The sequence below is a fragment of the Salvia hispanica genome, chromosome 1 (assembly GCF_029641045.1).
Source record: "Salvia hispanica isolate PSC_SH4W2 chromosome 1, Shi_PSC_v1, whole genome shotgun sequence".
Lineage (NCBI taxonomy): Eukaryota > Viridiplantae > Streptophyta > Magnoliopsida > Lamiales > Lamiaceae > Salvia > Salvia hispanica.
The window spans coordinates 1,186,951-1,214,706 of NC_142692.1; the positions used below are offsets into that span (position 1 = coordinate 1,186,951).

General features: G+C 38.3%; 4 protein-coding genes and 1 pseudogene across 7 annotated transcripts; 4 read left to right on the forward strand and 1 right to left on the reverse strand.

The window, feature by feature from the left end:
• The first annotated feature begins 2,070 nt into the window (after window positions 1–2,070).
• On the forward strand, window positions 2,071–5,872 carry LOC125218310 (uncharacterized; annotated as a pseudogene). The gene is made up of 9 exons (XR_016134688.1): window positions 2,071–2,401; window positions 2,767–2,970; window positions 3,218–3,305; window positions 3,416–3,478; window positions 3,908–4,000; window positions 4,085–4,154; window positions 4,240–4,367; window positions 4,455–4,511; window positions 4,811–5,872. The product of XR_016134688.1 is annotated as an uncharacterized LOC125218310 (transcript).
• Window positions 5,873–7,985: 2,113 nt separating this feature from the next.
• LOC148933030 (putative FBD-associated F-box protein At5g56440) lies at window positions 7,986–9,108 on the forward strand. The gene is made up of 2 exons (XM_089063213.1): window positions 7,986–8,033; window positions 8,113–9,108. Exons 1-2 carry the CDS (start codon window positions 7,986–7,988, stop codon window positions 9,106–9,108), a joined length of 1,044 nt encoding a protein of 347 aa, XP_088919339.1.
• A 5,939-nt stretch (window positions 9,109–15,047) lies between these two features.
• Window positions 15,048–19,339, forward strand: LOC125221501 (uncharacterized). 3 transcript variants are annotated; one of them, XM_089062531.1, is made up of 4 exons: window positions 15,048–15,254; window positions 15,335–15,447; window positions 15,998–18,683; window positions 18,757–19,339. In XM_089062531.1, the coding sequence occupies exons 3-4, from the start codon at window positions 16,124–16,126 to the stop codon at window positions 19,149–19,151; spliced, it is 2,955 nt and encodes a 984-aa protein (XP_088918657.1). In that variant the 5' UTR covers window positions 15,048–15,254; window positions 15,335–15,447; window positions 15,998–16,123; the 3' UTR covers window positions 19,152–19,339. The 3 variants fall into 3 exon arrangements, with proteins under 3 accessions (XP_088918657.1, XP_088918656.1, XP_047979576.2); XM_089062530.1 differs by having other exon boundaries at window positions 15,338–15,447; XM_048123619.2 differs by having other exon boundaries at window positions 15,048–15,447.
• Window positions 19,340–20,687: 1,348 nt separating this feature from the next.
• CCR4 (CRINKLY4 related 4) lies at window positions 20,688–23,315 on the forward strand. Its single transcript, XM_089063258.1, has one exon. The coding sequence runs from the start codon at window positions 20,889–20,891 to the stop codon at window positions 23,205–23,207; it is 2,319 nt and encodes a 772-aa protein (XP_088919384.1). The 5' UTR covers window positions 20,688–20,888; the 3' UTR covers window positions 23,208–23,315.
• Window positions 23,316–24,538: 1,223 nt separating this feature from the next.
• Window positions 24,539–27,308, reverse strand: LOC125218268 (adenylate kinase, chloroplastic-like). The gene is made up of 7 exons (XM_048119904.2): window positions 27,041–27,308; window positions 26,862–26,960; window positions 25,848–25,976; window positions 25,611–25,745; window positions 25,341–25,487; window positions 25,141–25,215; window positions 24,539–25,006 (listed from the first exon to the last, which is right to left on the reverse strand). The coding sequence occupies exons 1-7, from the start codon at window positions 27,233–27,235 to the stop codon at window positions 24,902–24,904; spliced, it is 885 nt and encodes a 294-aa protein (XP_047975861.1). The 5' UTR covers window positions 27,236–27,308; the 3' UTR covers window positions 24,539–24,901.
• Between the last annotated feature and the right edge of the window lie 448 nt (window positions 27,309–27,756).

Below are 27,756 nucleotides of genomic sequence, written 5' to 3' on the forward strand. Positions count from 1 at the left end.
TGACACACGATTTACTCTCAGCTGCTCCTATCCTATATTGAATATGAATTGAGATCGGTGTTGTATCGATGATGTTCACCTAGATTGGAGATCCGATCCCGATTTTGAATATGAATTGGGGCGGCGTTGGATCGATGATGTTTACCTAGATCTAATCCTACAGATTTTGAGTTTGATCGGTTGTTTTTGTTTTTGAGATTTTTCGTTTTTACTATCCCTTACTTTATTCTCTCTACTTTATTCACCTTTTACTTTATTCTCTCTACCTTTTTCTCTTTCTTACTTTTTGATCTATTTATTTAACACACTCAACATTCATTTTTTTAACTCCGTGCCGAAAAGTTCCGCCTCAACTATGAGGGAACGTAGGGAGTACAATTCACTCCTATTTATAGGCACTTCAACTCCTTCTCGAACACTCTATAAAAATCTAGATATTTTTTTATCTATAATCTAGACTATTCTCCCACAGTATTTAGATATTTCTTCCAATATATCTAGTTTTTTCTTCCAAAATATCTAGATATTTTTCCATGCATATTCAAGACACTTCTACATAATATCTAGATATTACAATTACAATATCAAGTTTATTTTAATATTCCAACACTCCCTTTAAACTTGATTTGTCATCCCGAGCAACGTCCTGAACTTGATAAAGTCTTCGTACTTGAGGGGCTTTGTGAAAATATCGGCAACTTGATCGTGCGATTTGACTTACTCGATTTGAATCTCCTGGTTTGCAACGCATTATCATTTAGTGGTAGCGGGCGTCGACGTGTTTGCATCGGCTTGGATAGTGCAATTGCCGACTTGTTATCCACACAAATAGTTGTTCGCTCCGTTTGTGGCAACCCGAGCTCCAACGTGTTATTATTCTCCGTTTACAGCCGACGTTCCCGCGCCGTTGCACCTGCTCTGCCCCCTGTTTTAGCTCCTGACGTGCGTTCTGGCTCCTTAATCGCTGATCTGCCCTTCTCCTCTTGCACCGCTGCGCCGGGTTCTGCCCTGCCCCCTGTTTCAGCTCCTGTGTTGCGTTTTGGCTCCATATTCGCTGATCTGCCCTCCTCCAACGGCACCGCTGTGCCGGGCCCTTTGTCTGGCCCCGCTGTGGCTGAAAGATGTGTTGATTCCCAAGATCTGGTTCCACATGGTGTATGTCGTGCCGATCCTCCTCCAGTTCCTTCTTCTTGCCGCTACGGCGAAGTATACCGTCGTCGTTCCCCCGCCGCTGCACCTGCTCTGCCCCCTGTTTCCGCTCCTGTCGGGCGTTCTGGCTCCCTGATCGCCGATTTGCCCTATTCCAGAAGTGTTGTGCCTGGCTCTGCTCGACCCCCTGTTTCAGCCTCTGTCGTGCGTTTTGGCTCCTTAATAGGTGATCTGCCTCCCTCCTCCGGCGCCACTGTGCCGGGCTCTTTGCCCGGCTCCGCCGTGGCTGAAAGATCTGATGGTTCCCGCACGCCAACAACTCCATGATGATCTGTATTGGCTCTTAGTATTTGCATTCTGTTGATGGGGCGTATCCACGATTGAAAGTAGTAGAGATCTTTTTTGTCAAACATTTTGTTTTAGCAGTAACTAGTATCTACTCCCGTGCGATGTACAATTAATTTTACGGAAACTAATTTAATATGTCACTTTATCATCACTCGAATTTGAAAACTAAAAAAAAAGCTAAACTTACGAAACTTAACATCTACAAAATATTTACAATAGGCATATATATAGACTATATATGTATTTGTTCTAAAGTTTTCATCCTATTTTTTCTCTTTTAGAATTCTCTATTTGTTTCTTATATATTCTATTTATTTCTAAATATTTCTATTATAAATTATCTTCAAATTTTAATTTCAAAAATCAGGCTTATTATTTATTTGAACACATTATGAACAATAAAAAAATACTAAAATAAGAAGACAATGAAACACTACTCACTTGATAAAATATTTTTTTATCAATTCAATAAGTTAGAGGAATTCATATCATCACCAGAATAAATAGGGAATCTTTAATGATAAGGTTTCATATCAATCTAGAGTAATATAAGTAAAATGTTAAAACCTACCATTTGAGTTTGTGATTACTCTAGCGGAAGCAAGGGAAAGGGCACCGGGGATGATGCACAAGTTGCCTCAGTTCATTAGCCGGCTTTTCGCCAATTTGACGAAAATGGTTTTGGATGTGGCACAGTGCAGAAGTCAAGGACGAGGATGCAGGAGAGACGAGTAATTATGGTGTTGGGCAGGAATGCTTAGATAGGCTCTCGATAGCGCTCGGTGGGAATACAATTGTCCCTGTGGCATCCGAGCTGTTTCAGGCCTATTTTTCTGCTCCTGAGTGGGAGAAGCATCACGCAGCACTCATTGCACTTGCACAGATTGCAGAGGGTTGCTCCAAGGTATATATATATATATATATATATATATATATATATATATATATATATATATATATATATATATATATATATAGATATATAGCCGTGAATGATTTACATGTGTTGTGAATGTGAATTTGGAGATGATAGTTTTTGTGGTCTAGTAATAGCTGTGCTGAATTACACATTGTCTAATGTTCTCATTAATTACATCATTTATAGCTTTTTGTGCTCTGTTTAGTGTGTGCATTAGATGTGGTTTTTGATATCTATTGTCTCGTCCTCATATAAAGTGCATTGATTAGTTGAATTGTAATTCTTTTACTACATTTGTTACCAGCACATAGCAATCTCGTATGCACCATCAATTCCTTTGCATACTGCAGGTGATGGTGAAAAATTTGGAACCAGTGGTAAAAATGGTCTTGAATTCTTTTCAACATCCTCATCCACGTGTGAGATGGGCGGCAATTAATGCAATTGGTCAGCTATCAACAGACTTGGGTCCAGATTTGCAAATTCAGTTCCATCAGCATCTCATGCCGGCTCTAGCTGCAGCTATGGATGATTTCCAAAATCCTCGAGTACAGGTTTGTATATCATGTTATCTTCTGCATCAGTATTACTTACCAAAATCTTACTTATCTGGAGCAATTTCCAACTTGTGATGAGACTTGTTAAATAGTAGGGCATTAGGTTGAACTCCTCCCTTGTTTTCCAAACCTCTTTCTTTCACTAGTTATTTACTTTTGTGTATAGCTGGGGTCATCGACGTTGGTTTCTGAAACTGAATTATGTGAGGTTTAAGCAGTTTATTCCCTTTTCTGCACTCTGCAGGCTCATGCAGCTTCAGCAGTGCTGCACTCCAGAAATTTAGACACCTAACTTAGACGGGATAGTGCACAAGCTTCTTCTGCTTCTTTAGGTGAAAACCGTGAAATTGCAAATTAGAAAAATATATGTGGAACATAATTGAATATTATGCTGTACTCACTGTTGGATATACAAGACTGAAATATGTTTTGTAAATTGCAGAATTCGAAGCAAATGGCACAGGAGGGTGCCCTAACTGCTTTAGCTTCGGTCTGCTCAGCTAAAGCCTGATGTGGTCATTACAATTGCTGATTCAGACAATGAAATTGATGAATCAGACGATGATAGGTGACGACTCTCTTATATCTTAGATTTATCTTTTGGAAAGTTTCTTTTCATGTTTAATGAAAGTTGGCCTTATTTTCCACCATTCATATTTCTAGGCTATTAAGTTGTTCAATAACTTTATTAACATCCCTCTGAGAATCTTCATTTATGTCTTGTATCTAAAATTATTTGCAAGGAATAAGAACTGTAACTTTCTTACTTGAATCTGGAAGATACCTGCTCTTGTTTTTTGTATGGTACTGTTTTGATGGCTATGTTCTGATATGTGTTCATATTGTTGCATCTTGGTTTGAGTGCAATACATTTTCATTGGGGCACATCTTCGGCTAATTGCTTCCGATATGAACAAATTTTTCTATATTGCAGACTAGTGTCCTGGAGGAGAAGGCTACTGCTTGCAATATGTTGTGCTGCTATGCTGATGAATTAAAGGAAGGTTTTTACCCATGGATCGACCAGGTTAGTGAAAATAAATAGGTCTTTGCTTGATTCTGTTGATGGTAGATCACAATTTAAAGATGTTATGGCATGTTGTGTTTGCAGGTTGCCCCAACATTGGTTCCACTTTTGAAATTTTATTTCCATGAAGAAGTTAGGAAGGCTGCTGTCTCAGGTAATGCAGATTCTACTTGGTATGTTTCCATATACAGAATATTGAAGTTGCTGATATTGATCAACACTTCAATATTGATTTCTAGCAGTGCCGGAGAGGTTGCGATCTGCAAAATTGGCTGTCGAAAAAGGAATTGCTCAGGGTCGTAATGAAACTTATGTTAAGCAGCTGTCAGACTTCATTGTTCCTGCTTTAGTGGAAGCCTCACACAAGGTCTCAATACAAGCTTGTGTTTTGCATTATGTTATTGATGATCATTGTATCTGGGCACTCATGAGTATTAATTCTTATGTCATGCAGGAACCTGATATAGAGATCTGTGCAAACATGTTGGATGCGTTGAACGAATGTATACAGGTTGGTCACTTGAGTTCATTCCCTTCAATACACCTATTAATATGTTAGGTTGATTATTTTAAAATGTGAGTTTAAATCTGTGCTAGGTGAACCTTACTCGTCACAGTTCTAACATTCGTTGTGTATTACGTACAGGTTGATAGAGTAATGAAATTAATCTGTGCCGGTCAGTAAGTTTTTTGGTTAGATGAGTTGTACTAAATTGCGAACATCATTTATTTGATGGCAGTTCTGGTTTTAATGAATTTATTGTATTTGCTAGAATTTAACTCATCATTTCCCTCGTTTGTGTCTCTCAGATTTCAGGATCTCTTTTAGATGAGAGCCAGGTTAGAAGCATTGTGGAAGAGATAAAGCAGGTGATCACAGCTAGCTCAAGTAGGAAAAAAGAGAGAGCCAAAGCTGAAGATTTCGAAGATGAGGAAGGAGAACTTCTTAAAGAGGAAGATGAGCAAGAAGAAGAAGTATTTGACCAAGTTAGTAATTGACTAATTGACTAATTTTATACTCAGGCTGCTGTATATGGACTCGGAGTGTGTGCCGAGTTTGGAAGTTCTGTGTTGTTGGAGGTAAAGTTGCCTCAATGTGGCTCATAGAAAGTAAATTTCTGCTTGATATCTGAATTCTGACCTTTGTTTGGACTCTTGTTCAGAGGCTCTTTCGCGGCTCAATGTAGTTATTAGGCATCCCAATGCTTTGCAGCCAGACAATGTGATGGCATATGATAATGCCGTTTCAGCTCTTGGAAAGATATGTCAGTATCAATGCCGGCCTATTTTTTTCTTACTCTTAAGAAAATGCATAGTGTAATTTTGTCTGATTTAGTATATTGTCTTAATCTGTATGTTGTCACATTTAATTGAATACTGTGCTAGTATTTCCTTCGATTAGTTCTAACTGTGCAAAGTTGCTCTGATAGGTTGTTCCTGCCTGGTTGAATTGTTTACTTTGCTCAATGGTTGAAAGGTGAGGACATGAAAATTGCTCTTTCACGTATACCACCTGTTTGTATACAATTTTTAGTTTCCGACTCAGCTGTCATCTGCCTTTCCCAACAATCAGCATCTCCCTAAAACGGAGATCCGTTTCGCGTTGAAACGGAGGAGATTCCCTGTAGACTGTATATTACAAGATCACCTGTGTTGCTCCCAAAAACTGGGGGAATCTGGTCTTCTTTTTATTTCTTTGTCAACATTTGTGGTATTTGAGGATTGCCATAGAGGCAATTCCTGTCTCAATTTTGGTCATGCTCATGCATTTTTTTCCCCTTTTTTTTTGTTACATCTGTGATTGTTAGTATTTATTTATTTTGTTTATTTGTTACTACAGTTATATCAGAAACGATACTTGATGTTCAATTTCATCATTTTGTTTTTAATGTGATACAAAATGTTCAAATCAAAAATAGTTTCATAATGAAATAACACAACAGAAGTGCTTATTTACATTTACACAATTACATAAATACTATGTTTCTCTGTATTGTATCCCTCTTTTAATCATACTTATATTGTTTATGCCATTATAGTTATATTGCTGGGGTTAAATTGTTCCAACAACATGACATAAGAGAACTTTTCATCTTGTCCAATCACATCGTTATAAGTTAACTTGATCCTTCAATTACACCTATTACTTGTGCTCTTGTTAGTTTATGGCACTGGAGATTCCTTTCCTAGCTTCAAGCATGAGCATCAAGAACCAAGCCAAATTTTTGAGTTTTTTGTTTACTAAAATAAGAATCAAGAGGTGGTAGGTTCATCCATCTGTAGTGGTGGTGATGAATGGTTAAACTGAAACTGCCGGTTCGACTTGTAAATCGATTGACGCTTTGGCTATGGAACCATAGTCGTCATTCACGAGCTGAATTTGAATGATATATCGATCCGAATAACCTAGAGTTTTAGAATTATTGAAACTTTAAACCGTGGTTAACAACCAGTTTTATCCCAAATCAGATAAAATTAACTAAAAGTGAGAAAATCACTGAAATCTTTTGGTTGATAGCTAGCTAGTTCAATACTAGAGCCATTAATTTACTTGGAGGGCTGGTTATGGAAAATATGAACTTTCATAAAACTTGTAATTAATAAAATAAAATAAATTAAGTTTGGTGAAACATCATGAATTCGCTATATTTTGAATTAAGTTTATTGAGTATTGAATGTTCACAATCGATTAAAAGGAGTCTTAATTTATGAATCAAAGTATTAATTGTCAAATTTTGTGAAAATAATTTAAATATAAGAAATAAAGCATAGTGGGCTTAACTTAAAGTCACTGTGTGCTTAAATTAAGGGAAAAAAATTACAGTATTAGAAAGAGAAGAGGGAGTGACTTTTCAAATTATTTCAAAAGAATAAATCCAATTCTAGCAATATATGAAAATAATAACCGAAAAATCAAATTAAACCCTGAAATATTAACAGAGATATTTTAAATTGTAGAGAAAATTAGATGAAAAAGTAGAAACTCTTTCTATTTTGATCTATTTCTAAAAAATAAAAAAATTTCCTTTTAAAAATGAGTATTACAGTAGTATTTTTTTACCTAGTATGAGTGTTATTTTAGGGTGATAATATTTATTCAGGAGTATATTGATCTATTTCTGAAAAATAAAAAATTTTCCTTGTAAAAAAAAGAGTATTAGTAGTTTTTTTTACCTAGTATGAGTGTTATTTTAGGGTGATAATATTTATTCAGGAGTATATTGATCTATTTCTAATAAATAAAAAATTTCCTTTTAAAAAAAGAGTATTACTCCCTCCGTCCCGCTTTAGCAGTCCCATTGACTTTTCAGTTCTCTTTTATAAAAATAATTAAAAATAGTTAAAGAGGAGAAATGGTAAATTAAGAGAGAGAATAATATAGTCTTATCTATTAGTGTCTCTCTTATTTTACTATTTCTCCACTTTAACTATTTTTTATCATTTTTATAAAAAGAGTGCAGAAAAGTCAATGGGACTGCTAAAGCGGGACGGAGGAAGTAGTATTTTTTTACCTAGTAAGCGAGTGTGTTATTTTAGGGTGATTATATTTATGGTTTCGATTAGGGATGTCAATCGGGCTAGCCCGTTGGTTTCGGGCCAACCCTAAAAATAAAAATGATCTCCTTTATAAGTTGCAATACTCGTTGCAATATGTAACTCCTCCCAAATATCAAATCAATAAAATTCAAATTCATCTCCTCCGCCTCGGATTTCTGGTGCGCCTCCATTTTTATTTTATTTTTTTATCATGTTTATTGTTTGATTTGCTGATTTTGGCTAATGCTGTTAATTTTGTGCTGCTTAAATTTGTATAGTTGTATACTTGATATTGTCTTCGTTATTCAATTTGGTATATGCTAAATTGTTGTTATCGTCTTCGTTATTCAATATGCTACTTTAATATCACCGATGGCAATTCATTTTTAAACCAAAACTGTAAAAATCACTCCAATCGCGTTCTCGCATTTAGTTTTTGCAGATACACATGTTTGGAGGGACATATTTGCAAGAATTAAACCAGCAAGAGAAAGAGGTTAGCCTTTTGTGACTCAAAATAAAAAATATTCATGATTAGGTGTTCGATTAATGAACGAGTTTGTTTGCATGTTTAGGGTTTAGGGTTTGGGTGCGACAGGATAAGTGAGCTACCTAATGACGTTATCATCAATATTCTCTCGTTCCTACCCTTGAGAGATGCTGTTTCCACTGGCCTTCTTTCATCCCGATGGTTGGATTTGTGGAAGCACACTCCTAATCTAGACTTTTTCGACACTGAACGTATCTATCGAGCAAAGAGTGACACAGAGCATGGTTCGTGGGATGTGGGGAAGTGCAAGCATGTGAAGATGGTGAATTCGGTTCTTGAATCGCATCAAGCCCTCTTCCTGAAACAGTTCAGGCTTCATTTCTACGCAAACAAGTCAGCACAAAGCCTAGTCACCAAATGGCTCAGATTTGTGTGGTCGAGACAAGTCGAGAGCTTGGAGTTGAACTTTCGGTGTGAAATGCTAAATCATCTAGTTGTGTTAGAAGATCTGTCGGGAGAGATGAGACCAATGAAATATCTCCAGAATTTGTCTCTAATCATGATGAAAGTAAGCGGTGAAGACATCTCATTGTTCCTAAAAAATTGCCCTTTCCTGAGGAAATTGAGAATCTCACAATCAGTTTTGACCGGAGATGTTCATATCTCCGAGGCAACCCCTGCGTTGGAGGATCTACGAATCGCTGGATGTGTCTATTTGAAGTCCGCTATAGTTAACATTTCTGCTCCAAATCTTTCTATAGTTTGTGTTGATGCAAGACCGGGGCATGCCCTGCGGTTCAAGAATGTTCCAAGAGTTGTTGAGGCACTTTTTAATATAGAAGGTCCAGAATATACAATGCAGCATTTTACTTCTACCTTGTCTTGCTTGACTTCCCAACTCCACAAACTTACCTTGTATGGTCCCGATGCCGACAAGCTTTCGGGAAAAGGGTTTCCTCAACTGCCTAATCTCAAAGAATTGATCCTTTATAAGCATACCTGTCTTTTGTCATTGGCTAATATGATATCGTCATGTCCTCGTCTTCAGTGCTTGACTTTCAAGGTTGGTATATATTTTTAGTACTAATCTTCTCAATGTCATATTTTCTTACATATGGATATACATATGTGTGTGTAGTGTTTTGCCAAAGCCAAAGATGCAACATGTCGCGAAAGCTACGGAGCGTTAACTTTTAGAGGATCTTGTGCGGCAAATATCATCCGATCGCTAACTTATATTGAAGAAAGCGGCGAATTTCAAAAAATAAAAAGTCCCATTTGGTTTATTAGTGAGTACAGACTGCAACTATATGTAGCCATGATATCTCCACAACTTGAACTCTATTTTCAAGTTGAACTTCGGTATCAATTTAAAAGCTACTTCCTTAGGTATTCATAATAGTAGTAATGCATTTTTATGTTATGTAATAGCATAGCATTGAATTTTTGGATTTTAGTTCATGTAAAGGATGCAATATTTGTTTTGATTTTCAAAGTAATTTTATGTTAGATATAATTGTTATGATATTTTATCAAATTCTCCTTCCACAAAGCTATTTTGAAACAAGGTTGCTTTTGACAATATCACCAAAAGCATCACAACAGAAATTCTTTATAAATATGCATATCTACACATTTCTATTCAAATGAACATCAAGTAGAAAGTGCAGATTGGAAAGTAATATTTGATATTATTTGGTTTTATATAGGTGTGTTAATAGAGATAGAGTGATAGTGTCAATTATTTGTGCCCAGTATTCCATGACACGGAGTATAAAATGAATGAAAAAAGATTATAATTTCTCGTAGCTAATTTAAACTAATTAAGTCAAGCTACCTAATTGGACATGGAATTATCATAGGGCAAAGTGTGTGTGACAATATATTTTGGTGAAACACTTTCCACTTCAGTTGTTTTGGTTTGGGCCAAAGTAATTTCAAGTTTTAAAATGGACTACATAATTAAATTAGATAAGTGGTAATAATAAAAAAAAGGGACTACTTAATTTCTTGTTCTTACTGAGAATGGTCTTTTATGGACAAGGATTAAAGTTAGTGTTTGGGCCGATTAAATTACGTATAGCGAAGAGTTGATTGGAGATGAGTTCTCGATTAAGTGGCAAATTAAAATTCTCTAGATAATTTACTTAGTTCCCAAAGATGGAAGATGTTGAAATCGACGGCCGACCAGCGTCGGCGACGCCTTGGGCTGCCGCTAAGGAAATAGAAGGAAAAAGAGAGAGAAACGACACTCTCAAGTCACATATATAATTAAGTCTAACAAAGAAGTGCTTTTAATCAAATTTCCTGACTTAATTAATATGCAAGTTTCAGAAATTTCCTAAGAATGAACGAACAATAGAAACAGATTAATTAGGATGCATGCATTCTAAGTACGTACTTTTCCTTGAGTCTGATTAAGCACATGTTTTTATTTTAAAAAAGAAAGCTATCTCCGTGAGCAAGTTATGGTCGGAGTAAGGAAATTCAAGTTTAAATGCACAAGGTGAGTAATAAGTTAGTGGAATGTGGAGTTTCTTTACCATTTAAAAAACTTTGTTTGGGAATAATTTACATGAATAATGGAAAAGAAATATATGAAATCAAATCTAGATTAAGATATTTTTTCGATCAAATAATGGAGTTATGTCTTTGAATGGAATTATGAGTATTAGTTGGATGGATAGCGAGAGGAAATTGGATCCACACGACAAAAGGACTCTAAAAAATTAAATGAATGTTGGATCTGGATATATCATGACGAGATAGAATTATTTCGCCCAATATATGTCGAACTCACAAAATTTAATGCTAGTATTTATTATAAATTTTGTTGTTTGTCTTGCTAAACGTTTTTAAAGTTATAGAGTACATCAAAGAAATGAAGGTGCATTGTCATTTAGAAACTGGATCAAACATAAAACAAAATTTAAACTAAGGTGGTGTTCGGTTTGCAAGATAAAATAATACCAAGATACAATCTAGGATTGAGTTGTTGAGTCGTGGAGTTGAATCTCATAAACCAAACACACTACAAATTTAATCCCGGATACAATCTTGCCAACCGAACATCCCCTAAGTATATATTAAGAATTACTACTATTTTCTAGTTTTTTAAATAATGAAAATTTACGATTGATAATAAGGTGAGGTCAGAGGGGGTCGAATGTGGAATTTCTTCAATAAATCCATGTTAAAGCTTGATGAAAGTTGGTGCTAAATGATTCATAAAGTTCTATTTATATTAGAGTTGAAATCAGAAAGAAAAAGTGAATTTTGATAGCTAAATGCGACCCCGCAGTAAACCACAAACCACAAATCTCAAGCCACATACTTTTGACGCCATTTTGAGCAGAAAAATTAGAGTTTACAACGACAATGATATTCATAACACAAAGTTTGATTAGTTTAGCTAGAACAATAAAGAAAATGACATCAAAGGAAACAATTAGTAAGAGATTAACGTCGAAATCAAAACATGATAACAATATTTTCAGTCCGATCCAATAAATTTCATTTCATAAGATTTGCCACTAAACTACTCTATTCGTCCGCGAATAGGAGTCTCATTCATTTTCGGCACGGGTTCTAAGAAATGTTAAAAAAATGGGTGGAAGAAAGTCAGTGGAATATGAGTCTCACTCCTATATATTAGTATTAAATGATACGTGAGTGGAATTAATGAGTTAGTGGAATATGAAGTCTCTTTACCATATATAGTACTAATAATGAACCGAGATTCCTCGTTGACGGACCTAAATAGAAAAACAGAACTCTTATTCGCAGCTGGAGGTAAAAGTATCTCTCTTAGAATTTTGAGGCCAAATGTTCATGAATGCAAAATTGTAAAATAAAGACACTAACCTCATTTATTGGGGGGGCCTCTAACAAATAATCGAATTCAGAGTTACAATTCACTAAAACAAACATGAAAGTCGGCATCATCTCTAGATGGACCTATGCCAACTTATATATGTTCGTGCATACTATTAATTGAATATTTTATCATATTTTTAAATGATTGATTAAGACAAGACAAAATATATGTGAATAGTATGAAAATTATGTGCACCCATAATCGGCCCATGAAAATGAAATGTTAAAAGTTAAAACCTTGGGAATGATGACTCTTTTCCTTTTTGCTCACACGCATTCACACATTGATTCGAATGGCTTTTAAAATTATTTACACAAAATCAAAAATACACACCCTAACTACTTCTAAGACATTTTTATTCAAATAATAGTTACTGATAAGTGTGTTTTTATACTTAAACTTTTTCTTTATGATAGTATTCCTTTTATAGTATAATGAGTGTATTAATATGTGTATTAATGGTCTTCTTAAATTTTCCAAAAAATAATTACTCTTGAAAAAATAGTATGGAAATGCATGTTATAGGAGTATTAGACAAGAGATGCAACAAAAGGAATACAACCAATAGTAACATCGAATTAAATATTTGGTACACTTTCACTTTCTTAATTTTCATATGTCGTGGTCGTACTTAAATGAATAGATATCTCATGAGTTTTAATAATTTACGCAATTTTAATTTTTAACTAGGCAATAAAGAGTTAAGACATTTTAAAAGTGCAACTATGTGCACCTAATTTAAATGTATAAATAATTATTTTGATGTGATTGTTAAAATTGATCGGTTTTAGTACTTTATGTTTTGTTTCGATAGATCATTGTACATTTTATTAGGTCCTTTCAATTCTGTACTATTAAATATCATTAAGTCATGTTGATTGTGTCATGAATCCATTAATTCCATTTATTTTACTTCCACATCAATATCGATTATTGTTTAAATATATTCCAGTCAATGAAAGAGAATAATTATTGTATTTGTTTATAAGAAAAAAAAAATAACCTCGTTAAAAAGCATGAATGCAATTATATATTTGAGCCTTTTCTATTAAAATTAACAATTCCATGATTTCAAAATTATAGTACCCCACTTTTATTTATTTTGTAATAATTGCCATTGACCTGGTCAACTATGTTGGTCCACATTGGATTAACATTTCTGGCATTTCAGTCCTATCTCATTCCACTAGATTCAAGATAGCATTGTGGCCAATAACGCCAATATTTATTTTCCCTTTTTCAAAAAGTAATTTTAATTAAAACGAAGAAAATTTTACCATATTGACATGGACAAGAACGAAGAATTGTTACATTAGCATATCAAATGAAATTGAGCATAAATTGAGCATAACACTTCTTGTAATTTTTTTGTAATATGTAGCTAAGTTTAGTCACTTTATAGTTAATTAAATTAGAATTACAAAGTGTCGCCCATAAATAATTTGGGTATATCAAATTCTAAATATGGTGAGACTACATCACCATCCATAGATGTTTTCACGTATGATCCACGAAATATATTATTTCTCGACTACTTCATTATTTATAGTTAACATGTGCCCATTTGTAATTTGTAGATAAAAAACAATTACTACAACTATAGTGTCATATCTCTTTGAGACACTTTTTACCTATAGATAGATATAGGCCTTATACACATATGAGTATATATGTTCTACACATATGAGTCTCCCTATGCACTTTTATTTCCAAATTTAATTAGTCATCATAAATGAAAAGAATTCAATTCATGTAAAATATCTTTTTCCAAATTCAACAAACTGTACCGGAAATTTCCATAGTTGCATTTTCTTTAGTTAATTCAATTAATTAAAAATCTAAATAATATCAATCGCTCAATGTGCAATGATACGTCTAGCACTACTACTACAGTTTATCTTGAATGTTTGAACTCAAAACAGTAAAATTAGGGCGACATTCATTTATTATTGTACAATTGACCTTTTTCATGTAAAAATAATTGACCCTTGGTTCCAAAAGTGCCGATTATTCAAAAAACAATGGATAATATCAAAACTAGCTTGAAACTGACAATCTTTAATAAACAGTACTAGACCCAGGTTTGGATCGCGTCCAGGATGATTCAGATTAGGGTCGAACCTAGAATGATGCAGGTTAAGTCGGTATTGAACCCATGATAACTCAGGTTTTGGGTCAAGCCCAAAATGACCCGAAGGCCAACATGATAAGTTCACGATGGTCTCGGTTTAATGGAAGACGAGTTGGATGCAAACCCATATCATATTGAAAAACAAGAGAAATTAGAAACAATATATAAGTGTTTCTCGCTTAATTAGTTTGAGGTTGTTCGAGAGTGATACAAAAATAAATCTATGACCCATAAATAAATTCGTGCGAAATAATTTAAAACGACAATATCACACCAATGTGCTGTCAACCATCTTTAACTCTATCGAGCATGATCAAATAATAACCATTTGCCATCCAAACTTGATACTCCATATTTCCTTTTTAAATTTTTACTCTCTTTAAAATTAATACTCCTAGAAACAAATATACATGTGAGACATTAATAAAGATATATCTGTACTTCCATCATTATTATATATTATTATTATTCCTAATCTAAATTATCAATCAAATGAAAGGTCCTTCTTGCTTTTTGGCTGTTTAAGACGCAATCACCAATGTCCACGAATAAATCATTGCCTATTTTTGCCAAATATCAATCTAGTCCTTACACAATTAATAATTTACAAATAGAAAGAAAAAATGGTCTCATTATTATTCCTAGCATGTCACACTTTAATCAAGAAAATTTCAAATAATTCTCAACTTTTAAAAATCACAACCACATTAAAAATACTCCAATGATTTTGCACTCCACATCCTATAATTGCAATAGAAGTTTCCTAACCACATTTTGATTATGCAAGATTGCTGAAGTGGAATTTCACCTTTCTAGAAGCATATGATGAAACAAATTTCCAATTAAAAATTAGATTATATTTATATATTTCCTACTAGTGTCGGTTAAGAAGGAGCTTTTGATATACCACCTATTTCGAAGGACTAAATTGCAAATATTAGTAAGATATTTGTCATTTCTCTCCACCTTAAAATAGGCTGATCTCAGTCATGTAGTTGTGTAATTTCTGTTACATTACAACTCTTTATGTAATGAAAATTAGAGGGTGATGACACCTCCTTATCTTGTGTTTGTTAGCCTTCTTTTTCTTGTCCATTGTCTCATCATTTAGCTCCCACTTAAATACTTTCATTTTCCATCAAAACCCCAAAATCCCACCAAAGAAAAGTTAAAGAAGAAACAGAACAGTCTCATCTTGCAAACTGTTTCTTCTCCATTGGTGGGAAACTTGTGATTTTTTGTTTTTTTTGTTTTTCCATCTCTTTTGCTTTAACCCTTTTTTGGGTATTCTTGAAACAGCAGAGGAATTGATTGAGCTGCTGCAGCTAGCTGCATGCTTCACTTGGATTGAAAAAGATTTGATCTTTATTTGGAGCTCTGTTTTTCTCTCTGCAAAAATGAAATCTTTGCAGGTTTGCCTTATTTTTATGTAATGTATGCATGTTTTCTTTATGTGTGTGTGTGTGTATGTGAGAAAGAGTGATGCTTGATTGTTGGCCACAATAAAAATTGAATCTTGATTGCTCTTGAGCAAGATGAGGCCTTTATGCATTGAATGAATCAAGAATTTCAGATTGGAATATCCCTTTAGAATGATTTTGAGTAATCTTTCATTAATTAGTGCTAAGTTCTAAAGATTTAAGATCCCAGTTTCTTACCTTTTCCTTCACTTGAGTTGCTTGAAAGGTAGCTTTGCCTCTTACTTAGTTGTAATCCACAATTAGATGCAAAGTTGACATCTTAACACAATCTCTCTCTCTCTTTATTGTTTAAGAACATTCTGTATTCAATTATTGCTCAATAGATTAAAGCACAGCATTAAATTTAATCATTCTTCTAGTCATATACTACTACCCTTTTAGAATTTAAATAATTGCACTTATTGGAATAGTAGATATATATAATCATTTAACAGAAAAAGTGTAGTATTCAAATTTATCTTCTCTCATTTATTTGGTGCAGTGTTGATGTCTGCTTCTGTTTGTACTGATCTGCACCAGCCCATGGTAGGGATATACACAGACTGGAATCCTTGTCCCCTAATGTGAATAGACCATTTTGCCCCTCCCCCAAAATTCCCTTCAAAAAATGACCAAATCCATTTTTTCCCTCCAAATCCTAACTGTTTTCTTGATCTCATTATCCCATTTCAAGCCATCCCAATGCCTAAGATCAGAGGTGGAAGCCTTGCTAGAATTCAAGAAACACATAATTGATCCCTTAAACCACTTGGAATCATGGAAAGATTCAGATTCCCCTTGTAGATTCTATGGAATCCATTGTGATCAAGAAATGGTCACTGGGATCTCTCTAGACAATCTATCCCTCTCAGGGCAGATATCGCCGTCGCTCTCCGCCTTGAACGGCCTCGTTTCCCTCGCCCTCACGTCTCACTCGCTAACGGGGCCTCTCCCGGCCGACCTGAGCAAGTGCTCAAACCTCAAAGTCCTAAATGTCTCTGGTAACTACTTGAGTGGAAGTGTTCCTGATCTCTCAATGCTGACGAACTTGGAAGTGCTCGACTTGTCGCTTAACTCGTTCACAGGGCCGTTCCCGGGCTGGGTCGGGAGCCTGACCGGCTTAGTTTCGTTAGGCCTTGGTATGAACAGCTACGACGAGGGCGAGATTCCTCACAGCATTGGCAAGTTGAAGAAGTTGCAATGGCTCTACTTGGCTAACTCGAGCTTGAGGGGCGAGATACCCGAGTCCATCTTCGAGTTGGAGGCGTTAGGCACGTTGGATATATGCATCAACAAGATCACAGGGAGGTTTCCGGCTTCCATCGCCAAGATGAGGAAGTTGTTCAAGATTGAGCTGTACTCGAACAACCTCACAGGCGAAATCCCAGCCGGGCTAGCTAATCTGACCGATCTCGAGGAGTTTGATGTGTCGAACAACCAAATGCACGGTGTGATTCCAAAGGAGATTGGGAGTTTGAAGAAACTAACTGTGTTCCAGTTGTTCAAGAACAACTTCTCAGGGGAGATTCCATCTGGTTTCGGAGAAATGCAGCATCTCAAGGCGTTCTCCATCTATAAAAACGCGTTCACAGGCGTTTTCCCTCAGAATCTAGGGCGATTTTCGCCTTTGAACAGCATAGACATATCGGAGAACAGATTCTCCGGTCCGTTTCCTAAGTACTTATGCCAGAACAAGAATCTTCAATACTTGCTTGCGTTGGAGAACGATTTCTCAGGGGCGTTTCCGGATAGTTATGGTGATTGTATCCCTCTGCAGAGGCTGAGGGTCAGCCAGAACCGGCTCAACGGGTCCATTGCAGACGGGGTTTGGGGGCTTCCGAACGTGCAAGTCATGGATTTTAGTGATAACAGCTTCACCGGGGGAGTGTCACCGGACATTGGGGCATCGTTGCAGCTGACAGAGCTAATGCTGTCAAATAACAGATTCTCGGGCGAGCTGCCTCGCGAGCTCGGTGATCTTGCCTTAATGGAGCGTATCTACTTGAACAATAACAACTTCTCTGGTGGTATACCTTCACAGCTCGGGGCGTGGAAGCAGATCACGTCGTTGCATTTGGAAGGGAACGCCTTATCCGGATCCGTCCCTGCAGAGTTGGCTAACTGCACAAGACTGGTGGACTTGAATCTTGCTTCAAACCAGCTGAGTGGTGGGATTCCGAGGAGCTTCTCGAACATGGCCTCGTTGAACTCGTTGAACCTCTCGAGAAACGAGCTGACAGGGCCGATCCCAAAGGACTTTGACAGGCTGAGGTTCTCATCCGTGGATCTGTCGGATAACCGGTTGTCAGGGAGTGTGCCCCGCTATTTCGTGATGGTGGCCGGTGACAAGGCACTCGCTGGGAACGACGGCCTCTGCTTAGACGACGACGAGGAGGAGGGGAAGAAGAGGAAATTCAACGACTCTGCCTTGCCTCTCTGTGTTCATCAGAGAAATGGACACAAGAGCTTGATTAAGAGCAAGTTAGCGATGTTAAGCATCATCCTCGTCACCCTCGTTGTCTTCCTCGTCGGGCTGCTGTTCGTGAGCTATAGGAATTTCAAGAAAGGCGAGGCAGACGGGGGGATGGGAGACGAGAAGGGCGTGCTGCCTTGGAAGCTCGAGAGCTTCCAACAAGTGGAGTTTGATGTGGATGACATATATGATGTGGATGAGGACAACTTGATCGGGAGCGGGAGCACCGGGAAGGTGTATCGCCTCGACTTGAGCAAGGGCTGCGGAACCGTTGCTGTGAAGCAGCTGTGGAGGGGCAATGGGGTGAAGCTCATGGCTGCAGAGATGGAGATTCTTGGAAAGATTAGGCATAGGAATATAGTCAAATTGTATGCTTGTTTGATGAAGGAAGGCTCGAATTTCTTGGTTTTCGAGTACATGTCGAACGGGAACTTGTTCCAGGCCCTGCACCGAGAGATCAAGGCCGGGAAGCCCGAGCTGGACTGGTATCAACGCTACAAGATCGCGGTCGGGGCTGCAAAAGGCATCGCCTACTTGCACCACGACTGCAGCCCGCCTATCGTCCACAGAGACATCAAGTCGACTAACATACTTCTCGATGAGGACTACGAGGCCAAAATCGCTGATTTTGGCGTCGCGAAGGTGGCTGACCAGTCCTCTCCGAAGGGGTCCGAGTGGAGCAGCTTTGCCGGGACCCACGGCTACTTTGCTCCGGGTAATTCGGGTTCGGATAATACTTCCAAAAAGGCGTTTTTCGACTTAGGCCTAATTTTTTTTGTGGTATGCAGAGATGGCCTATTCCCTCAAGGTGACGGAGAAGAGCGACGTGTATAGCTTCGGTGTCGTGCTGATGGAGCTCGTGACGGGGAGGAGGCCGGTGGAGGAGGAGTTCGGGGACGGGAAGGACTTGGTGTATTGGGTTTCGACTCATCTCGGCAGCAGGGAGGCTGTGGTCAAGGTTCTTGACTCGAAGGCGGTGCCTGAGCTCGTTCAGGACGACGCGATCAAGGTGCTGAAGATCGCGACGTTGTGCACGACGAAGCTACCGAATCTGCGGCCGAGCATGAAGGAGGTGATCAAGATGCTTGTGGATGCTGAGCCTGGGGCTGGCTTGAGGTCTCCAGATAGTGTGGGGAGGAATGAAAAAGGGGTGTGTTTAGACCATTTTGGAGATGGTTTTTAAATTTGGTTTTTGTGTAGATAATTGTTCATTTTAGTGTTGGTTGAAATCTCAATATATATATGTATGTTATAGATGGATTATGAGTGTCTCACTTTGTATGATTTGAACAGCAATTTATGCAGGCAGGAAGTGCTGCTTGGGGTTATTCACTACTCCGTATTTGAATATATTTATGGGTTTGTGTTAAAGTGACACCCCCTCTTAAAGTGACACCATGACACCACTTATACAACAATATTATAAACGCTACACAGCAATATTACAAACACTACACATCAATCTATAGATTGCTGTATAGTGTGTCGAATATTGCTGGATAAGAAAAATTGTTGTATAAAGAGCAGCAAATTGCTGGACGAGTTTTTCTGATATTTTTGCCACGTGACAGCTTATTATTCGTCCAAATGTACAAATGATTGGCTAGGAATGGTGGTATGATGTTATTTTAAAAGGTTAATATGCCCCTATAATCAAAATAATTTGAGACATTTGATTATTTTAATAACAATTTATAATCTTAAAATAAAAATAACATTAACAAAACGCTAAGTGACACATTCATATCTCTCTATAAAATCTACTTAAGTTATAGTTTACTCTATTTAATTTATTTTTAAAGCTTGTCCGTTGTCGCAGTGGCATAATATTATAATTCTTTCTAATATTCCACTACGTGTGCGAAAAAAATTAAATACAATATACATTAAATAATGTGTTCACACTACCTACAATATCCATATTGATCACGACTGGAGTAGCATAACATAATTGCCATTTAATTAACAAAGTAAATTAAATCTCAATATCCAAACCACTACCATTTTGGCAGAACGCTAAGGTGGAATTCCAACTTCAAATCATTATCAAGTCGAACAAATATTGATTGTAGTCTCAGTTTCATAAATCAGTGATGGAATATCATAATCTTCCAATTATGCTTATTTTCAACTTATTGTATTATTTCATCTATTACCAAACCTCATTCTCTCAACAATGAAACACTTTACACAACTCAAATACTAAAATCCATCCTCATCAAGGATCTTCAATTTGTAAAAAATAAAATTTTAAAATAGGTGGAATTCCGACATCAGAACTTTCTAACAAAAAGTCGCACATATATCGTGATTCTATTAATTGATAAACCGACCATAATCTCCCAATTATGATTATTTTCACTTTTTTACGCAACATTTCGTCGATCACTAAACCCGTCCTTATCACTAGATATATACTTCGTTCCCACACAAAGCGCAACTCAGTTACTAAACCCGTCCTTATCACTAGATATATACTTCGTTCACACACAAAGCGCAATTTAGTTATTAAAATTAAAAACCCATCCCCTTCAAAGCTTCACAACTAGTGAAGGTTCACATCAGTGTGTGTGAACCCTTTTTATTTTTTTTCCAAGAATAAATATAAAAAAACAAAATAAAAAAAAAACTAGGCCCAAGAAACGTGCTTAGCCATCTCCAAAATCGCTCCTTTTTTCCCAAAAACATCACCACTTTTCCTTTTTAACAAACGAAGCTCGTTTTCATTGACTACGCGCTCCCTCTCTCTGTCTCTCCAGTTGCAGACTCGGTCTTGGTCCTCACTCCTCTCCCTCAACCGCGTAATTCCCTTTGTCTCCTTCCCTCCTCTCCAATCCCCTTAAAACCCAATAAAAATCCAGTCTTTACAATATTCAAGAATCTTGGCGTCTCTCTCTCCAACCATGAGAAAGCCTTCTCCATGGCCATGAACGCTTCCCTCCTCGCCCTCCTCCTCATTTCCCTCCTCCCCTTCTCCAATTCCCTCTCCACCGTCGCCATTTCCGAAACCAACAGCCAAACCCTCGTCTGCGCCCTGATCAAATCGCATAAAAATTCAATCTTTTCCCTCAATTGCACCCTCTTCCCTCAGAGAACTCCGCTCCTCCTCAGCCCCGCGCCGCCTTCCATCACCGCGATCGCCGCCGGAGACGGCTTCGTCTGCGCCCTGAGCTCCTCCCGCCCCGCCAACAAATCCCTCATCTTCTGCTGGAGATTCTCCGACGCCGCCGTTCCCATGGACCGCAAGCGAATCTACAATGGCCCCTTGCTGACCGATTTGACCTCCTCGAGCTCCCGCATTTGCGGCATCCACGCCGGCGCCGGCGCCGGCGCCGGCGCCGAGTGCTGGCCGATGAGAGGCGGCGTAGATACCGGCAGCAGTGCCGGAGTCTTCGCTTCGAGCATCGCGGCGGGGGAGGATTTTTTATGTGGTTTGTCGAATTCCCAAGAGATCTCGTGCTCCGGTGGTGATCGGAGTGTCATCGGGGATCGGCCTATCGGGAAATTCCGCGTTGTCGGGGCCGGTTTTCGTGGCGCGTGTGGGGTTAGAACGAATGGGAGCTTGGAATGCTGGGGTGGGAATTTGGCGGGAGAGGCGCCTCGGGAGGGATTTAAATCGGTTGCGATTGGGGAGGATCGCGTCTGCGCGATTGGGGCGAAAAGAGCGAAAAGAGCGGACGGCTTGGTTGTTTGTTGGGGGAGAGGGGAGTTTAGTCTGCCTGAGTCTTTGAGGGGTGAGGAATTTGTGGCCATTCAAGGGAGGAGAGACATTTTTTGTGGTGTTTTGAAGTCTAACAATAGCTTGGTGTGTTGGGGTGATGAGGCTCTTGATAGTGATTCATTTGTGTTTGGTGGTGTGGTGCCATTGCCTTGTAGGGTTAAGGAGGAGTGTGTTTGTGGTTCTTGGCCTGGTTATGGTGACTATTGTGTGGATGAAGGGCTGATGATGTGTCAGCCTTGTGGTCTAGAGCTACCGGGGGCGGTGGGGCCCACACCGGTTCCTCCGCCGTCTGGTGGTGGCAAGAAATGGACTAGGAGAATGGTGGCCTTTATGGTGGTTGGGTGTGTTGGGACTTTGTCATCATTGGTGGCCTTGTGTGTGTTCTTGTTTTTGCGGTATATCAAGATTAGGGGAAGTCGGATCCACGACTCTGGTCGTCTGGAAGAGGGCGAGGGGGAGGGCGAACCCGGCTCGCCTCAACTAGTGAGGCGGCCGGCTTTGGAGAAGAAGCTTAGCCACTTGATCAGCACGGGGAATGGAGGCCATTTGGAGGAGTTCTCTCTTGGAGTTTTACTCATGGCTACCGATAATTTCTCGGAGGAGCTCAAGATCGGGAGCGGAAGCTTTGGATCGGTCTATCGTGCCACGTTGGAGGACGGACGCCTCGTGGCGGTCAAGAGGGCCGAGTCCTCGGTGTCTTCCTCGTACGCAATGGCCAGCAAACGGGGGCAGGAGGATAGGGACATTGCGTTCGTGAATGAGCTCGAGTTCTTGTCCCGCCTCAACCACAAGAACCTCGTGAAATTGTTGGGCTACTGCGAAGAATCGGGCGAGCTCGTGCTCGTATACGAGTACCTAGACAACGGAACCCTATCCGATCATCTCCACAAGTTCGACAAGTCCTCGCTCATGTCGTGGCCCGTTCGGATCAAAGTGGCTCTCGACGCGGCTCGAGGGATCGAATACCTGCACGAGTACGCCGTGCCAATCATCATCCACCGTGACATCAAGCCGTCCAACATATTGCTGGATTCCAGAGGAGGCGCCAAGGTGTCCGACTTCGGCCTCTCGCTGTGGGGCCCGGACGAGGACGAGTCCCACCTGTCGCAACGGGCCGCAGGGACGATGGGCTACATGGACCCCGAATACTACAGGCTTCAGCTCCTGACAACCAAGAGCGATGTCTATAGTTTCGGGGTCGTGTTGTTGGAGTTGATCTCGGGTTGCAAGGCGATCCACAAGAACGAGTTTGGCATGCCTAGGAACGTCGTGGACTACGTCGTCCCTTACATAATACAAGACGACATCCATCGGGTCTTGGACCCGAGGGTGGCGCCTCCATCTCCGTTCGAGATTGAGGCGGTGAGGTACGTCGGGTACTTGGCCGCCGATTGCGTCATGCTAGAGGGCCGGTATCGGCCGACGATGAGCGAAGTTGTAAATAGCTTGGATCGGGCATTGGAGGCATGTTTGGCGCCGCAAGTGTTGTCTAGATCAGCTAGTATCACATCAACGTAAATTTTTTGGTGAAATATTCTTTCTTGTGTAAACTTAGTCTGAATCAAATTCATACAAGAATTGGTACATATATTTGTAGAATCCAATAAAGATACAAATTCAGATTTTGATGCAATGTCTCAATACAATTTTAGTTGCCATTTCTACCTAATACTAGGAATGTCAATTCAACCCGAAACCCGTGGGCCGACCCGAACAACCCGGTAATATGAGCGGGTTAGGGCTGTAATTTTATTACCCGAATACAAAACGGGCTAAACGGGTTGGCCCGAATGGGTTGGCAGGTTAAACGGATTGGCCCGAACGGGTTGCGGATCGGCCCGATGGGTTGTGAGTTTTAATTATAAAATATTAAGCTTTATGGGTTTTTTATATTTTTTAATCCTCAATCTTCATTTTACACAATCATTAGTCTTATTCAATCTTCATTCTACACTTTTTCACTCGATCCCACAATATCAGCTTCAAGTTCCATCTCAACTCATTATTGCACCGTCCCATCATCTGCTACTAGTGTCTTACCACCACCAAAGTCAATCAAGACAAAATTAAGAACTAACCCATCAAAATCTTAATATATTTATCATTTTAATAATTATTCATGTAAGATATGATTTTTAATTTTCATAAAGAATTACTCACGAACAATGACACGAACACAAGCTTTAATTTATATTATAGTTGATCGAGATGAAAAGCTTCTTTTCAAGTATTATTGAAGAAAACTATGAAAATTTGAAGATTTTTATATGATTCTAAACTAAAAAGAAAAAAGTATCTAAAATTTAAAATCATTTTATAGAAGAAAATTTTGATACAAGAGATTATTTTCGAAAGCTTTTTGGCCCAATAGCCCGATGGGTTAGCCCAAAACCCGACGGGTTAGGTTGAACATTTATAACCCGAAAAATCCATAACCCGAATGACCCGCACCCAAATAGCCCGACGACCCGAGTGGTATGGCCCGAACTCAAACGGGTTAGCCCGATTGACATCCCTACCTAATACTACAAAATGACGTCGTTTAACTAACACTCCTAACTCTACTCTGCAGAAAGTCAAACGCAAGTCTGTAAATTTGAAAGAAATTCTTGACCAAGTAGCACCCTATGATTGATTTTGAATTTTCAACTATTTTAATACTATTAAGACATCAAATATTCAAGAATTGGACCATTTTCATTTTCTTAGAAGAGAAAAAAATTTCCAGTCAAATGGAGTAAAAATCAAGGCATAAAGATCTATAACGTGTGACACCATTTCTCACACAAGGAAGAAAAAATAGAATGTGACAAACTAGCATGACCTATGCAAATTCAAGAACATATACATACTAGAAAAATTCATATCATTGAACAAGTCATTGCAACATCAAGAGCATATAATCGACTTGCATAAACATCGATAAACAGTCTTGAAGACGTCAACAATGAAAAGCACGAGCACTAACGAAAACGCAGCAACGGCTAATTCGAATCGCTTCATCTATGTACAAACACGGATGAATTGAAGAAAAAAACTTGCAAATTGGTATACGAAGAGATGATGTTCTTTATTCTTCCCGATCATCCCAAAGCAGTGAAACATGGTATTTTCTTCGGTAAGGCAATTTTTATGAATTTGATATCTTTTCTCTATATTTATGTACCTCCCTTTCGCACGAACCTTGCTCCATTTCTAGAGCTGAGCCAGTTTTATGCAGCCAGTGAGCCCAACGCAGCTCCCTTTTTCGTGAGAAGCTCTGTCAGTACGCTGTCAATTTGTGAGAATACCTCCTCTTTGGGGAGAGTTCCGTCCACCTGCAGTTAAGGTGCGAAAAGTTAGGTTCTCGACTAGCTATGGTTCACTCAAGTAAGAGAATCTCAACAAGGAATGATTATAGTTGATCTATACGAAGAGGAAGAGAGAAATTTAAGAGATTATTGTATCATACTTTGACTATCTGGTCTTCGTATAATGAAAGCACGGACTCCACGTTGCTGTTGTGAGTGAGCAAACGCAGTTTAACCTGAAAGACGAAGATAAAGAAGACAAACAACATGAAGCAGTTGATAAAATGGTCTCGTGTTTGAGACCACCATGATGGAGCCTTTAAAATTTATGTTTATCTGATCAAAGAAAAAAAGTGCAGACCTTTTCTTCAGTGTCGTCAAAACGTTGCGTGAGTCTTGCAGCGATTTCTTGCGTTTCTGGGGGAGAATATGTAAGATGGTATATTTTCCCGGTGACGGGATCTAGTCTGCGGCCAACAACTCTCTCAACGAGGATCTCTTCAGGGACCTGCATTTGTTTCAAAATTAAATTAAGTAACACGTTTAACATTGAATCCAAATAATACCCAACTACTCGAACGAATAAAGAATTTCAACAAAAAAGAGCACAAGACCAACAGTAGAACCTCACTTCGAGAAGAATGAAGATATCTGGAACGAAACCGAAACTCTTGAGGGCGGTAGCTTGGGATTCGCTTCTTGGATATCCGTCGAGGAGCCACCCGTTCTCCTGAGAATCTTGCTGTGACAAACGCTCTTTAACCATCTGCGACCAGCAACCGAGATGAGTTTGTTTGTGGAAGTTGTATCCAATAAATCTAGGAATTTTTATAAGTGGGAAAATGAACAACATATAAACAAAGGCTACCATGACAACTATTTCGTTGGGAACAAGCTTCCCCATTTCCATGAATTCCTTAGCACGCTTCCCGTTTTCAGTCCCTGCAGCAACTTCAGCCCGAAGAAGATCTCCTGCCGCAATGTGCACCAAGTTATACTGCAGAGTAACAAAACAACTTAGTAAAACACATTTTTTGATGAAAGCAAAACATAAAAAACGAACATGCTTATCTTTTGTGGCAAAGAATGTTGATTAATTGATACTCCATATTTCACCATTTAAACTCAAGAAGGAAAGAGTTTTAGATACAATGGCAGCACACATAGAAATGGATTCGAGAAAACGACAATCACAACAACGGAACTACTTCCATGTTTACCATCAACTGTCCGATATCCTACCTTTTCTTATAACGTTCATGTAGAGGGGAATATAAGAAACGGCACACGCGACACCTAACACATAACTGCAATGGCAGTGCACGATAATCATGAGCAATCAAACTACAAAGTGAGCAGCATTACATCTACAATTCTGTCTATTCATTGGGATCTTCATGAGAATTCCCTTTTCCCTATATCGTATCATTCAGAAACCGACTCGCGTGCCTGGCTTCTCCTATCCCTAGAAATTTCGACCCATTCTTTATCTTCCCCTAATCCCAACTTCCAAGATAGTCCAATATGTTCGTAAAATTCATATAATGGTTCATTGGTTTGCTTATGATATCTGAAAACAACTCTCACTTTGTTTCATTTAGGTAAACTGATACATCAACTGATCATCCACCAGCCAACACTGGAGTGAATGTATAATGTGAAATTAGTTGCATTAAACAGAAATTTTCACTCCTCATGAGATTCCAACTCAGCCATTCATCCACCAAGGAGATGTAATCACCATGAAAGGCAGAAAATCATTTTCCATTCTCATTTGTCACATTAATTTTCATATTTAAACTTTTCACAACACATTTATACTCAATATTACAAAGCTCCAATAAATAAAAAAATAAATTTGCAAAACAAAAAAAAGAAATACCTTTTTAGTAATAAGCTCACATTGAGTTCCTTTCCCAGAAGCAGGAGCTCCTGATATCATAACCCTCAAAGGCTCCCCCTTTTGACCAGAAGCAACAACCTATTTTCATTTTTCAGCCACAAAATCAAAACATATTCACCCCCAAAAAAAGTCATCACCCAAAAAAAAAGAATCTTTACCTGCAAACCAGGAACAGCTTTCGATTTCCTGAAATGGGTTTGCGACTGATTTTGATTTAAACGAAGGGAGAGAGAGGCGAGCTGCGAAGGTTTGGAAGTGGGGAGGAGATGACTGGGTGTAGGAGCTAAGGGCTTGTTTGGATGGAAAGATGCTGCTTTGAAATTCACGGAGTTGCAGCTGCAGGAAGACGCCATCTTCTTCTGTTCTCCCAAACAGTCCCTTGATTTTCCGGTTATGTGTAAAATGGTGACCAGAAATGATAATCAATGTAGAAACGAAGAAATTATAATTATTGCTGTTATTAATTTTATTTATTTGGATGGTTTGATTTAATTGAGATATAGCTAAGAATGGCGGAGAGACGTCCACGTGGCATAGGATGTAGTATTATTTAATAGTGCAGGGAAGGCTAGGGTTTGGTTAATTAATCAAGATTGTGCTATAATTTTGTTTTTGTATGAAATTGATTGTTTTAAACTAGTTTGGGCCAATGTTGATTGTTATAAACTAGTAAGGAGTTGAATTAGGAGTCCTTAGGAGTAGTAATTAACTTTTGATTTATTTAAATTTATTTTCTTTCTGGTTTATTTTTAAATTAATTCAGTTGGAATATTGTTTAAAAATAATTGAAAAATGGAATATTTATTGATATTGTATGTTATCAACTTATATTTTTAATTTTTTAATCAACATTGCAACTAATTAATTATAAAAT

Coding starts and splice junctions, on each gene's coding strand:
- LOC125221501 (XM_048123619.2), top strand. CDS start 16,124: ATGACCAAATCCATTTTTTCCCTCCAAATCCTAACTGTTTTCTTGATC. Junction 18,684..18,756: donor CCACGGCTACTTTGCTCCGG/GTAATTCGGGTT, acceptor TGTGGTATGCAG/AGATGGCCTATTCCCTCAAG.
- LOC148933030 (XM_089063213.1), top strand. CDS start 7,986: ATGTTTGGAGGGACATATTTGCAAGAATTAAACCAGCAAGAGAAAGAG. Junction 8,034..8,112: donor TAAACCAGCAAGAGAAAGAG/GTTAGCCTTTTG, acceptor TTGCATGTTTAG/GGTTTAGGGTTTGGGTGCGA.
- LOC125218268 (XM_048119904.2), bottom strand. CDS start 27,235: ATGGCGTCTTCCTGCAGCTGCAACTCCGTGAATTTCAAAGCAGCATCT. Junction 26,961..27,040: donor AAGCTGTTCCTGGTTTGCAG/GTAAAGATTCTT, acceptor AAATGAAAATAG/GTTGTTGCTTCTGGTCAAAA. Junction 25,977..26,861: donor GTGAGCTTATTACTAAAAAG/GTATTTCTTTTT, acceptor GTTACTCTGCAG/TATAACTTGGTGCACATTGC.
- CCR4 (XM_089063258.1), top strand. CDS start 20,889: ATGGCCATGAACGCTTCCCTCCTCGCCCTCCTCCTCATTTCCCTCCTC.